This window comes from Trachurus trachurus (genome assembly GCF_905171665.1).
Source record: "Trachurus trachurus genome assembly, chromosome: 4".
Taxonomy (NCBI): domain Eukaryota; kingdom Metazoa; phylum Chordata; class Actinopteri; order Carangiformes; family Carangidae; genus Trachurus; species Trachurus trachurus.
In genome coordinates, this window is record NC_139898.1 from 21128208 (window position 1) to 21141126 (window position 12919).

General features: G+C 40.4%; 1 protein-coding gene across 1 annotated transcript in view; it reads left to right on the top strand.

Moving 5' to 3' along the window:
• The window catches only part of nr5a2 (nuclear receptor subfamily 5, group A, member 2), a 66338-nt gene that overhangs the window by 1404 nt on the left and 52015 nt on the right, over positions 1-12919 (top strand). Inside the window, exons 1-3 of the mRNA XM_083969636.1 lie at positions 1-197; positions 3496-3614; positions 7167-7308. The exon at positions 1-197 is cut by the window's left edge and continues 1404 nt beyond it. Of these exons, the coding sequence (XP_083825762.1) occupies positions 116-197; positions 3496-3614; positions 7167-7308 (343 nt within the window). The 5' untranslated portion in view covers positions 1-115. The remainder of the gene's footprint in view (positions 198-3495; positions 3615-7166; positions 7309-12919) is intronic.

The following is a 12919-nucleotide window of genomic DNA, read 5'->3' on the forward strand; positions in this document are numbered from 1 at the left end:
CAGCAGTGTAAAGACATTTGGCTCGCGCTGAGGTGTGTTTGGGAGCGTGTGGCTCTCGCGTCCAGGTGTCCCGCCGAGCGGTGCGGAGTCTCCAGCTCAGGCCGGCAGTGCTGACATGCTGCCCAAAGTCGATACTGAATCCCTGGGACTCTCTCGATCGTATGGGGAACAAGGGCGCATGCCAAGGAATATGCAAGGTAAGAGCTGTCATTCCTCTGAGTCTCTTTAGACCAAAAAGACCCATAATTCTCTGTCAGTGTCTTAACGCAGCGCTGTCAGACTAGAAGCCCTGAGTGCGTTCCTCCATGTCAGAGAAACTTCTGTACGCGCTTATACCAACTAGACTTTAACAGAAAATATAGATCAGTAACTGAAGACTGTCAATACAAACTATTTTTATAGGATGAAAGTGTTAATTATAGTATTAGTTGTGAACCATGTGGGTAATTAATTTAGAGCTATTTTTAAAATGTGTTCAGTGTTGGTTTAAAATAGATTTCTGCTATTTCTCCCAGCCTTTAATCTGATATGTAAATGTAAATGTTTGGCCCGGGATCAAACGATGGTTATACCCAGCTGTCACTCACACTGATGGTGTGCGGGCGCCTGGTGCATGTGAGGCAGGGCAGAGTATTTAACTTTGTCACTTGTCTGGTTTTATGATGAACCACTTGACTTAATCTCAGCAGTAGCCTACACGCAGGAGTCACTCGTGATTTGGGCTTTCTAAATGAGCAGTTAAAGAAACGTGTTGTCAATTTATCAAGAAGAGTAAAAACAACAACAACTGCAGAGCTGAAATGTTGAGGTTTGATTTAGTGATTCGCCCCTCACCAAAATATTTGACCTCGGACCAGTTTACTTTGGTCTAATGAGCCTAAAAAAAACACTTTGCAAAGACTGTAAAATTGTCATAACTGTGTGAGAAATAAGTCCACACATTTTATTTTATGTTCTTAACAAATTTATTTTCTGCTGTTTGTCACATTCTGGCCTAAAAACTAAACACAATTTTAAGAATCAAGTTGCACTACATTTAAAATTGAATAATATGATGCTGTGCTTTTTGGTGTATTTTATGTTGTTATTATCTTTTACTCTTTTTTTATTTTTATTTTAATAATAAATGTCAAGCATCACAGGCAGAATTGCTTCAGGTCTTTAAATGTGCGAAACGAGGTTTGAGAATTCAAAAACGTGCAGCTTTGATTGAGGGGAGATTGCTCGGCCCAATTTTAGGTTTTACAGATTAAGGTCACATCTATTTAAAAAAAAAAAATCCCTGTGGTATAAATTAACATTTTTCTTGATCTGTATCTACAAAGATCATAAAGCAGATTTGTTTTTATATGTAGTGAGTCCTGTATGGAGATAAAAATCACGTTCCCCCTCATTCCTCTCAGGTCAATCCATAGCCATATAAACGGACAATCAATTAGCCCAGTCTGGATTTATGACACTTTGATAACACACACTCTAAAGACGAGGAGTGGCTGTTGGAGAGTCCGTTATCTGCTTGTGCGCGCGGGTAAAAACAAAGGTAGCTGTGAATGAAGGTGAAGGGAAACTTCTTTTTGCTTTTGGTGTTTTTTTCTTGACACAAGCTGTAGCTGTTTGGAAACTGCACTGAGCAAGTGGCAGCAGGTGAGAGAGACCGAGAGCCTGCCCGGTGCGTGTCTGCATCTTTACAGCCATGACATCTGCGCACACGTCCGGCTTGTCTGTGCAGGCAGGGATGTTGGGTGAGGGTCCCCCCCACATCTTAACTTTAGGAAAATTATGTTTTGTATAATGGCGATATAGATGCCGCTATAATTCCTGAAAATGTGAAGCCAGAGCAGGCAAATAACTGCGTAAAGATTTTACATGAAAGGGAAAATCTGCGGTAAAAACCCTGAGCGAAAAACGTTTTTTTCTGAAAATATTCTTTATTTGTGGTGTTCGGAACATTTCCAACGTGGAGCTACTAATTTATTTCCTTTTTACCCCGACCTCACCCGCTGCATAACTGCAACCAAACCCCCGATAACGTTTATTTTCTCATTTAAAATGTCTCCAAATCTGCAGCTGCTGTCGCGCGTCACGAGAAAAGGCCCTGTACAAAAAAATCCTCTCCACCTTTTTCCCTGTGTTTTAAAGCAGAAAAAAAGTTGGGGGGCATTGAAATGGCAGTGTTGCTTTGTCGCTTCTGCATGTGGGAAGGAAAACGGCAGCTCGGTGGAACTTGTTGCTTCAGCTGGAAATATGCAGCGCGGATCCCAGCAGGGCAACGCGTTAACAAACCAGAAATCATGTCTAATTAAAAGGTCTGAGTGCGCAGATGAGTGGGTTTTTGAAGCAGAGCAGTTAATATGTGTGAAGGCCTTGGAAGGCGTCTAGTTGACAAAATATTTCCACTTTTACAGCCACATCCACTGAGGCTTTTCCTGTTTGATCCTGGCTGCTTTTTTATGATTAAAACCATAAATGCTTTTGTAACCGTTGTAAATGTCAGAGTGGCTCTTTGCTCAGCGCTGTCACACGCAGTCTTATCAATGCAGCTATTTCTGATACACAAAGCAAACAAGGGGGATACAACCACAAATGCAAGCAATAATGTCCCAATTATTTATAATCCTACAGTGTGTATTTAATCCCAATTAAGAAAAAGTGACGAAACGTGCAAAAAAAAAGTTGTGCAATTTTACATCGATTTTAAATTGCAATAATTCATAAAACACACGTGTTGTCTTTCCCCCCCCCTTCTCTTTTTAAATGAGTGCTGAAAATGTTTTGGAAACAAATGGAATTATCATGACACACACACGGTGTGTAAAATTTAGCCCCCACCCCCACCCCTCACCCCCTGCCCCAGTTTATGCAGAACTTCACATTAAATGTGCACCAGTATATAAAGCATACCATAAACCAAAGCAGCCGCCCTTCCCTGGCATTGTGGGTGATTCTTCGAGGGGGCAAATAATTTGCTGTTGGTTCAAGTTGGTTTTGGATGTTTTCCTCATCGCCTGCAGAGATAAGGGGCTTTTTCTGTGTGTCTTCATTTGTCTGTGGGCGGTAACATTTTCTCCTCCAATCCTTAACTCTAATATCTCTCCATTTCCCCCAGCGATTTCACGACTTAGATGCATGCATATTTATGAGGCTCGCTTTCATGAGCTTTTTTTTTTTATTATATACTTATTTATTTATTTTTGGTCTCCTGTCTGCAACGAATGAAGAAGAGAAGGAGGTAACAAGGAGAATTTAATGGTCGCGTCCTTTCAACTCATTCCAATAATCGATTATTCCGTCGTCCTCTTCTCTTCATATTAAACATCCAAAGTCCAACAGAACTACTAGAAACATTTTTTTATATATATAAAAGACTCTGATTCAGTTGCGTCGCGGCTCCACGTGGTTCATCTTGATGGATGAAAGTGGGCTTTTGGAAAAAGAGATTGCTCAGCACAGCAACAGACTTTTCTCAGTGTGTGTTTGTCCGTGTCTCCCCCGCAGCACACCAGATCAAAATGATGGACTACTCTTATGACGAAGACTTGGACGAGATGTGTCCCGTGTGCGGAGACAAAGTTTCTGGGTACCACTACGGACTTCTGACCTGCGAGAGCTGCAAGGTTAGTGTCCTCTTCCTCAAACTGGAAAACGCGTGCACTGCTTCCTATGCCACAGCGTTTCCCGTACAGTGACAGTGTGTGTGTGTGTGTGTGTGTGTGTGGCATTGTGTGCGTGTGGTGATTTCATCTGATCTGCTTGGGCATATAAAGTATTCCTAATTTTTTTCTAAATCAGATTTTAGCTATAAAGTGACATACAGTAGTTGCCTAATTTTGGTCTAATGGTTTTTATTTAAGATTTGAATTATTACAATCACTATTACTGTAGGTTGTGTTGCTGGATTGCATTATTAGCGGGACTCAGCAGTGGTATTGCCATTTACATAACTTTCATTATTTTCCTTTCATTTTGCATATACAGCCATATATGCATCTAGAAATTACACGTAGTAGAAATACACTTCATATATTTCTATGGCTGCATTATTTAACCTTTGTGCATATGTGAAGATGCAAATTTGTTTTGTGGTCTTTACATTTACAGTTTTGAATTTAGATAATTTATCGGTCAAACTTAAGAGGGTTTTGTAAAACAGGAGTTCAATTGGAGTTGTGTATTATTATTATCTTTTTTAATTTTGCAAGCACCAAACACAGGAGGTAGAGGATTTCACCCAGAAAGCAAAGTACACAGTCCTATTGAATGTGTTTGTACAAGGCTGTGTCCCACTGTCGAAAAACTATCATCACAAGTTCATTATGAGCATGGCAACTCTGTCTGGTTGCAAAATGTTTCCATACGCGTGTTAATAATGAGGCTACTGTTAAGCAAACTGTTGCTGCTCTTAATTTGAGCTCTATCAACAACCTATTTGTTCCTTTCTGCTCATTTCCACTGTTCTCCTCAACACCAAGCTAATAGGCATTGCCCAAGTTTTTCTCTGAGCCCAGTGAAGCTGTCTGCACAAAATTAAGCTAAGACAATGTCTTTGTGTTAACACTATTCAGTGCAAAATTGCAGCTCAGAGTATTGATGTGGCGTTGCACATTTCTTGCCTATGTGGTCATTATTCAAAGCAGATGTTATAGATTTTATCCCATATTATGACCTTGAGATGCTCAGCACTTGCTTGAAGGGAGACGTCAGTGGCATCTCTGCAGGAGAAACAATCCACAAACATGTTCCCCAGTTAAGCTGAAACACTTTCAGGATGCAGATGAAGAGGTCTGTTAGACAGTGGTGTAACATCCGCGCTGAAACATTAATAATGCTGATAATTACCTGAAGCTTGTCATTGATTATCCCTCAAAATGCAGGCAGTCTGTTCAGTAAACATATGATCATCAGGGCTGGAGTGATATATCAGTTTGTTGACAAGTTACAGGCTCATATTGGCATTAAATATCCGCTATCAGCCAGGCAGTGCAATCCATCTCCACTGCAGTGAAGGTTCCTCCCCGGACACATGCAGCTGCACAAAACTGGATAAAGCAGCATTGGATTTTCATTCTTGGTATTCTTGCAAATAATGAAAATAGCTCAGTTTTAGATTTAGTTTTGCTTTACGAGCGTAAGCTTCGCATTTTCTGACTTTGTGGTATACCATTGGTCATAATTTCATAGTGAGAAATTAGATGCAATCTTCCTTTATTTGCAAACTACCCTCAGCCCCATCCACGTACTGCCCATGTACTGACCTCTCCCTGTGCCCTTCCACCCCAAAACCAAAAAGGCAGTTGTGACAAGGACACATGAGACTTTTTTAAGCTTTGGTTGCCAGTTTTGGGCTGAGAATCACACACACACACACACACTAGAGAGAGAGAGAGAGACAGAGAGAGAGTGAGTCACTCGAGCAAAGATTCTTTTACCCCCTCATCATCCTGCCACCTCTGCGAACACATGCAGTACAGCAACACACATCCCCTTTCATTCATACAGGCGGTGTAGTTAATACACAACAGCCCGCATAAAGTAAACATGGAAGCACATCATACCTGTTGGTTTAGCAACAACAAGCCAAAAGGGGCTGCATGGTCCTGACTGTATACCGACAGGTACGATCCCAGCATGCTTCTCTCTGGGAGACTTCTATCCTAAAATACTGATATCACAAGCAACTAGTAGGAGGGTTAAGTGTCAGAGCCACAGCGCGCATATCAAAAGATATATTTATGTTCTGCAGAAGTAAGAGGAAAATAAATATGAGCAAAGCCAGTTGAGTTTAAAAGAAAACATACACATGAAAAAATCTTTCAAAGTTGGCACACATATTTGAGCAAATAAAGCAGGTACAGGAGACAGGGATAAGAGGAGATAAAGTGATATTGTGAATTATATTTTTCCTGCTTCTTTGTTGGTTGTGCAGGTCGGTTTTGACATGCTGTAAAAGCTGTTTCCTACTGTCTGCTTTTGGGTAGAGTGCAGTCTTTTACGGATGGAATTCCAAGGTCAGGAATAACATGCTACTTAGATAAATTCTCAAATTCAACTGAAGACATTATTTGTATGAGCACAGCATGATGTAAGGTTTCATGTTAATGAGTAGGTCTTTCTTTTGGTGGGCTAAATGATCTGTATTATTTGTAAGGGCAACAGAAGCAGGCAATCTCTTTACGCATGAAAATGAGCCCTGACGAGTGGCTTTTCTTGGTTTGAACTGCAGGTCAGATGAGAGCTTTTCAGTGAGATGTCCGCTTAATCTCCGGCGGTGATATTGTGTGGTTTTTAAAGCATGGTAGAATCCTGTTTGATTCAGATATTTATAGCGCACGCTGTGTGCTAAGTGGAAAATTGGAAAGAAAGTTTTCTCCGAAGCATGGATTTTTTTTTTTTTTTTTTTTTAGCCCTGAGAGGTCAATAATCCAAAACCGAGATCAGTTTTTTTTTTTTTTTTGGGACGGATCAGGCAATGCAGATTGTCAATTAAATTTGTGTTTGGTGAGATATTGACAGCAGTACATTCTTTTTTTCCCTTTTTTTTAAAGACCAGGTTTAAGGATTCTCCTCCTAGGTTATGGATCTAGAATATGTTAATACCATCTTCCCTACGTTTGATTTCCACTAGTGCTGCCAATAATTAATTCTACATTGCAGGTATGAATATCTGTAATCCCGGAACTGTGAATTATGGATATAATTTATTGGATTTTTTGGACTGCTGTGCTCATATTTTTCAATAATTTAGTGGAGAGTTGAAAAGATGCTTTCCCCATAAATTTTTGCCTTTACGTGAATAGAGGATATTGAGAATAGTAAAGTAATTTTGACAGGGCCCAAATCAGATTATATACCCTTTATAAAGTGGTTCATAATGCAGTGTCAGTTAATCAGGTATGTAGAAAATATATGTTAACATGAATTGATTAAAGTGTATTATAAAAAATGTATTTGTATGACTGAGTCAAAAATTCAAACACTCTTCTTTTGTCATTTGAAAAAAGTGTGTATGCTTGCTCTAATGTTAAGAGTATGAGTTTCAAGACTGTGTGGTTCTGTGTGTGTGTGTATTATGTCTGTCCCTTTCCATCTGTCTGAGAGTGTGAATGGGCCAATTACCATTGCATTGCAGGGGTCAAGCAGGTTGACGTCTTAATTGGTTCTCTCCGCAGGGCTTCTTCAAGCGTACCGTCCAGAACAACAAGCGCTACACATGTATAGAGAACCAGAGCTGCCAGATTGACAAGACCCAGAGGAAGCGCTGCCCTTACTGCCGCTTCCAAAAGTGCCTCACCGTCGGCATGAAGCTAGAAGGTAGGCAGCGACATGTTTCCATTTTTTTTCTGCAGCTCAGGTGTTTGCCTTATGGTGGGGGATATGGACGTTTTTGCTGGTGCTGGGCTGCTGAGATTCAGTGTGTTTCCATGTAAAACATAAAATGGGATATAACCCATGGAGATGATGAAAAGTGCAACATTGATTAGGCGATAATGTGTAACTATCACAAGTTTTGGATTCTTAAAAAAAGATTAAATAAGACTCAGCTGTTTAAAGAACTTTTCACATCCAAACAAGTGACTGTAACAGACTGGGATTTCAACATCTTGCTAAAGAGGCCTCAAACAGAACAGACGATTGTTACTTTGCTTGTCTAGTAACCATCCCTCAAGTATAAGATCCTTTGCTTGAGTAAAAGTAGCAGAACTACTATGCAGTAATATATGTACTGTAATGCAGAAAAGTGTCCCATGTGAGTCATCTACTATTTTATCATTGGAATATTATTACTGACGCATTAATGTGCAAGTACCATTTTACTGCTGCTGGTGGTCACAGTAGAGCTAATTTGAACTATTTCATACACTGTTGGGTGTAGTTTGATGGGTAACAGTGCAACATATTTTATAATGGTATGTTTGGTGTATTAAATCTCAAACTGTTACTTAACATGTGACTATCTGTCATATAAATGTAGGGGAGTTCAAAAGTACAGTACAATAATTAAGTAAAACACACCTAGTTACTTTCTACCACTGCTAGAAACAAGAGGGCATCTATGCAGATGAAAGCTCTGCACAGCCTCTGGCCCTGTTTTCACCAGAAGTATTTTTAAAATAATATTTTACTCCAAGAGAAGCTGTATATTTTTATAGTGCACATACAATACTGTTTGTCCATGAATAGTTTACCGCAGATTCTGTCTATTCTAGGGTTTCATAGTGAACACCACTCACTAAAATATGATCTAAAACTTACAGTATACACATCTGCAGGAGTGGAAAAGCAGACCCAGGCACTGTTATTGCATTCTGGGTGCTGCATCATATATTAAGATATGATGCCTGTTTGCAATTACTGTTTCTGAAAGTTGGGGAGGAAAAAATTATAACATGGAACAGCTGAAACTGGAGGTTGACTGCTCCTGGACCTCCACAGAGGTGTTTTAAAACCTTCTACCAAAGTCCTAGTGCACTGACAGAGCAAGTCTTTTCCATTAATTCCCAATTCAACACAGTTAATCATAGCATATTAACTTTTTTTTTTTTTTTTGGAAAGAGGAAAAGTAGTCTTCCGTGATCAATTTGCATGTGAATAGTTTCCTTCTACATTGAGATATCCGCCATTAAAGAAAGGCGAATACCCACTTTGACAAAATGATTGCCTGTATGAAAGTTGAAGATTATATTTATTTAAACATTTAACAATGAACATCTCAGTCATTTCTGTTCTCCAGACTGTATACCCAATGAAGAGAAACCTTTCATTTCTACCATAACGTTGCAATCCAGCATTGCTTATTAGTATTTGAGATGGGGTCAGGGGGAGTTAGGGGGTGTATCTGGTAGCTGCTGCGCACTTAAACTTGCCAGACAGAGTAATAGATAAAATATTAAACTTGGCGGCAGGGCGAGAATGGTAATGATGATACTTTTGGCCGGCCGTTTCGAGGCCTCTTTGTTTGATTTGAACCTGGCTCAGAAGCTTGTTCAAACATGGCTATCCAGAAGTGACAGGGCAGCAGGGCAAGAAATGCTCTTCAATGTTTAAGGAAAATATTTTAAAATCAACTTTTTTTTCCACACATTAGTTGACAGGTTTTACTCTGAAATCACTAATTCTGGCATGAACAAAGAGAGCTGAAGGTCATCTGTCATTAAATGTAAAACAGAGGATTTGAAAGCTAAAGGTAATCGTTATTATTTTGTTAACCAGGAGGTTAAGTTACAATGTTGTAAAGTACTGCAATTATTTTTAGTATTTCTAGTCTTTTAATCAGAGTAGGTGTTACGTTATTCATAGAGTTTCTGTTTAATATTGTAACAAATTCCCTCACACATTTGTATTTTAGACCAAATGAAAAATCCCCAGGCTCCAGGAATGATCACGTACAATTGAGAAAAGTTAATATGTTGAAGAAATAATACCCTGGGAGGCTGAGAGTAAAGCAGAGACAGCCGGACTAAAATCTTTCTGGAGGCTTCTCCCTTTACCTGCCATGTGCGGTGTAATTAATTGCTGTTAATTGTGAATGGCCGCTGGGCAGAAATGTCCCGGCCTGTCATTTTCCAGCTGACACGGGCGGGGAGGGGGGGTTAGCGTTTGATTTGTTTTGCTGGTGGTAGCTTTCAGCTCTAGGGCAAGACGGGCCCTGCAGCACTCTGTCAGGGACCAGAAGCTCCAGTGGGCGACTCTTGCCACAACCAGTAAAGACCTCCCATACAGAGAGTCTGACACCCCTCACCACACACACACACATACACACACACACACACACACACACACACAGACACAGACTACACTACACATACAGTTCTCCCTGGTAAACACATACATATATTCATGAGAAGCCAAAAAGGTGTTCAGAAGGCCACAGGCAAGAGGGAGAAGATGACATTTGATCTACAAAAAAAAAAGAAAATGTGTGTACAATAGCCGTGAAAGAGAGGAGGTTTAGGGTCATGTTTTCTTTTGTTATTCCAATCTTTTCATGCCATTACACAGCTGCTTGCAGCAACATGTGAATTCACGATATTGAGCGGAAACCAAATATGGACCAAACATTAAAAAAAATGTGAGGGAAACTTTAAAGTTGACTCAAACTGTAATTTTTCTTTCAGTCTTTTCAGTGTTTACCTTTGCCTTGCTGGTGTTGCTCGGTGTCTTTCCTGTTTGTTGGTATGCACTGTATTTGCCAACCAATGGAACCATGTGTACGGTTTGAACTTTGCTGTGAGGGTGGTAGCAGTAAAGAAGTCTGTGCAATTGTCACTGTGTGTGTGTGCGTGCATGCGTGCGTGCTTGCTTGCGTGTGTGTGTGACTATTGGCGACGTTTCAAAGTTGTGGGAAGGCAGTGAAACAGGGTGAAACGGCAGACGGGTACATATCAGAGCGACACTAACAGGGTTGTGACATGTCTATCGCCCTCATCCCGATACTAGGAGATCAGTTTTATTTGCTATAGCTGATAACAAAACAAAAGTAGCTAAAGCCCGGTGATGCCTGTCTTTTCACTACACAGGAAAAGGGAATTTTGTAGCTCTTTAGAGGCATATCATATTTTCAGTGTGTATGTGCCTGCCTCTGCCACTGATCGCGTGTGTAAGAGTCAAGCTATGTTCTCCAAAATAAAACTCCCTCCCTTTCCTGTCATCTCATCATCTGTGATCCTAAAGAGCAGGCAGGTGTTTGGAGAAACTCCACAAATGTAATCCCACCAGTTAATATGATTATGAGTGTGTCTTACAGCCTTAAACGACTTTAACCACATGTCATCAGCTGCTAATATTTGTCCATCTAATTTTTTAACAGAACATCGTGTGTCACACAATTATAACATGTAAAATAAAATGCATTAATGGCATTTTTTTTGTTGATAAAACCTCATTTAATTTGTTGATATATCAAGACACACAAGCGCACAGATGATCGAGCATGGCAGCCACACACTCATTTAACCACACAAGCAGAGCATGTGTTTCCATGCTGTAAAAAAAAAAAAAAAAAAAAAAAATCCAGTCCTTACTTCTTGGTATGCACTACAGCATATCAGCTGCTGTTAACTCAATGAGCAAAAAAAAAAAGGAAAAACAAAAGCCACATCCCATCAAGATTTGACCTATTAGCATGTCATTCTCTGCAGCTGATGAAGCATGCCGTATCTGAACAGCTCCCACTGGTATGATTTTCTTTTTATGCTCGCTAGAAGTTGCTTCGCATCATATGCTTCACTGAGCTGCCTAATATTTCCTTCACCGGTGTGTTGTCATAAAGACAGAGTGTGATACAGACAGTTAGAAGAAACTGTTTCCACTGTGTGCCAGTTAAGGCTGCAAAGTTAGCAAAGATGTTATTATGACAAACATTAAAACAAACACTGGGAACAACATGAAATGCCTGTCAAAAACGCAGATTGTTACTGAATAGTGAATGCCAAATCATATTTTCATGTGTTTAACCTCAGCTCTGTAAGAGGACCAGCCAGCGCTGTCTTGTTTTTAACCAGATGTGGCATTTGAAGTGGCCTTTTTTGGAACCTACCTCTCATTTTTCTTTTCTACTGAACAAACTCTCACAGCCTCTCCTATTCGGATCACTTTTTACAGTTATCTTTATTTTGAAAACGCAAAATCCATCATCCAATCTGAATTAATGAATTAATTAGTACAAATGCAAAACTGTGTCAGGGTCCTGCAGCTGTGATTAGCGTCACCACCTTAGTGTTTTTATATTCCTGTCTCTGCCTCTCTCTCTCTCTCCCACCACTTTTTATTTCCTCCCTGTCTCCAGCTTTCCCACTCTGATTTGTCTTCCATCAACCTCCTAGTACCTGCAGTGGAAGCCCGTGGAGCTGTCCCATTACTTATGCATAGGTATCATAGGTATTCATGTGTGTGCATGCGATAGGGCGCATCCGGAGCAGGGGCCGGGCCCCCAACATGACAAACAGGGTGTCAGCAAGGCTCCGCAGGACCCATTAATATGCTGGCGGCCGACAGGGATCTTCACCTACGCGCGCTTAATATTCCTGTATATTAAACAACCATAAATCAGAGGATATAAGCGCTGAGGGCTGTGTGTGTGTTGTGTGATGTGTTGGAGTGTGTTTGCGGCTCCGTATAGGTGTGTGCAGAGACATTGTGTCTGTAAAGGATGTGCTGTGTGTGTGAGAGAGAGTGCTTGTTTGTATTGGGACATGTTTGAGACAAGGGGGCTGGATACTTTTGGGGAAGAGAAATAGGGTTTTTTGGGGGAAACCAGGATTTTTGGTCAGGCCAGTTTGTGAATTTATGATGTGTGTGTGCTCAAATGTGTGTTTGTGTGTGTGTGGACGTGCTCTCAGACAGTAAGTCAAGGGAATTCAGAGTGGAAGACAGCATCAGCCTTTTAGCCTTTCAGCCTGGCTTTAGCCCCAAAGCCAGTGCTAACCCTCGGTATCCCCTTACTCAGATCCTTTTCACACAAAGAATCAAGTTTCCTGTCATCTACTCACACGGGAAAAGGGAAGTGTTTTTCTTGCTTGTGATATTTTTATTCATATACTAATTTTCTTCTCATAGCCTGCTTATTTCTTTCAACTGACATTTTTCTTTTCCTTTTTAGCCTCTCCTTTTTGCGTTCAACCAAGTGCTCATTGCTGCATTTTCCAGACAGCTCCTGTCAATCACGCTGTGTGTGCAGCACTGTGGTTCTTTTTTTTTTTTTTTCTTGATGAAGGTCTTTCTTGTTTGCCTGTTCAGCAGTGCTGGCTCTCACCATCATGCTAACTATTCAGTTTGTCTTGTTTATGTCACACAAACCACAAACATCAAACAAGTCACTTTCTCGCCACCACAAAGAAGGACGACCAGGGAGTTTAAGTGTGTAACCAGCACTCCCCAAGCTTTTTTCAGTTTGTTCTGTTACATAGAAAAGATTTTCCGCATG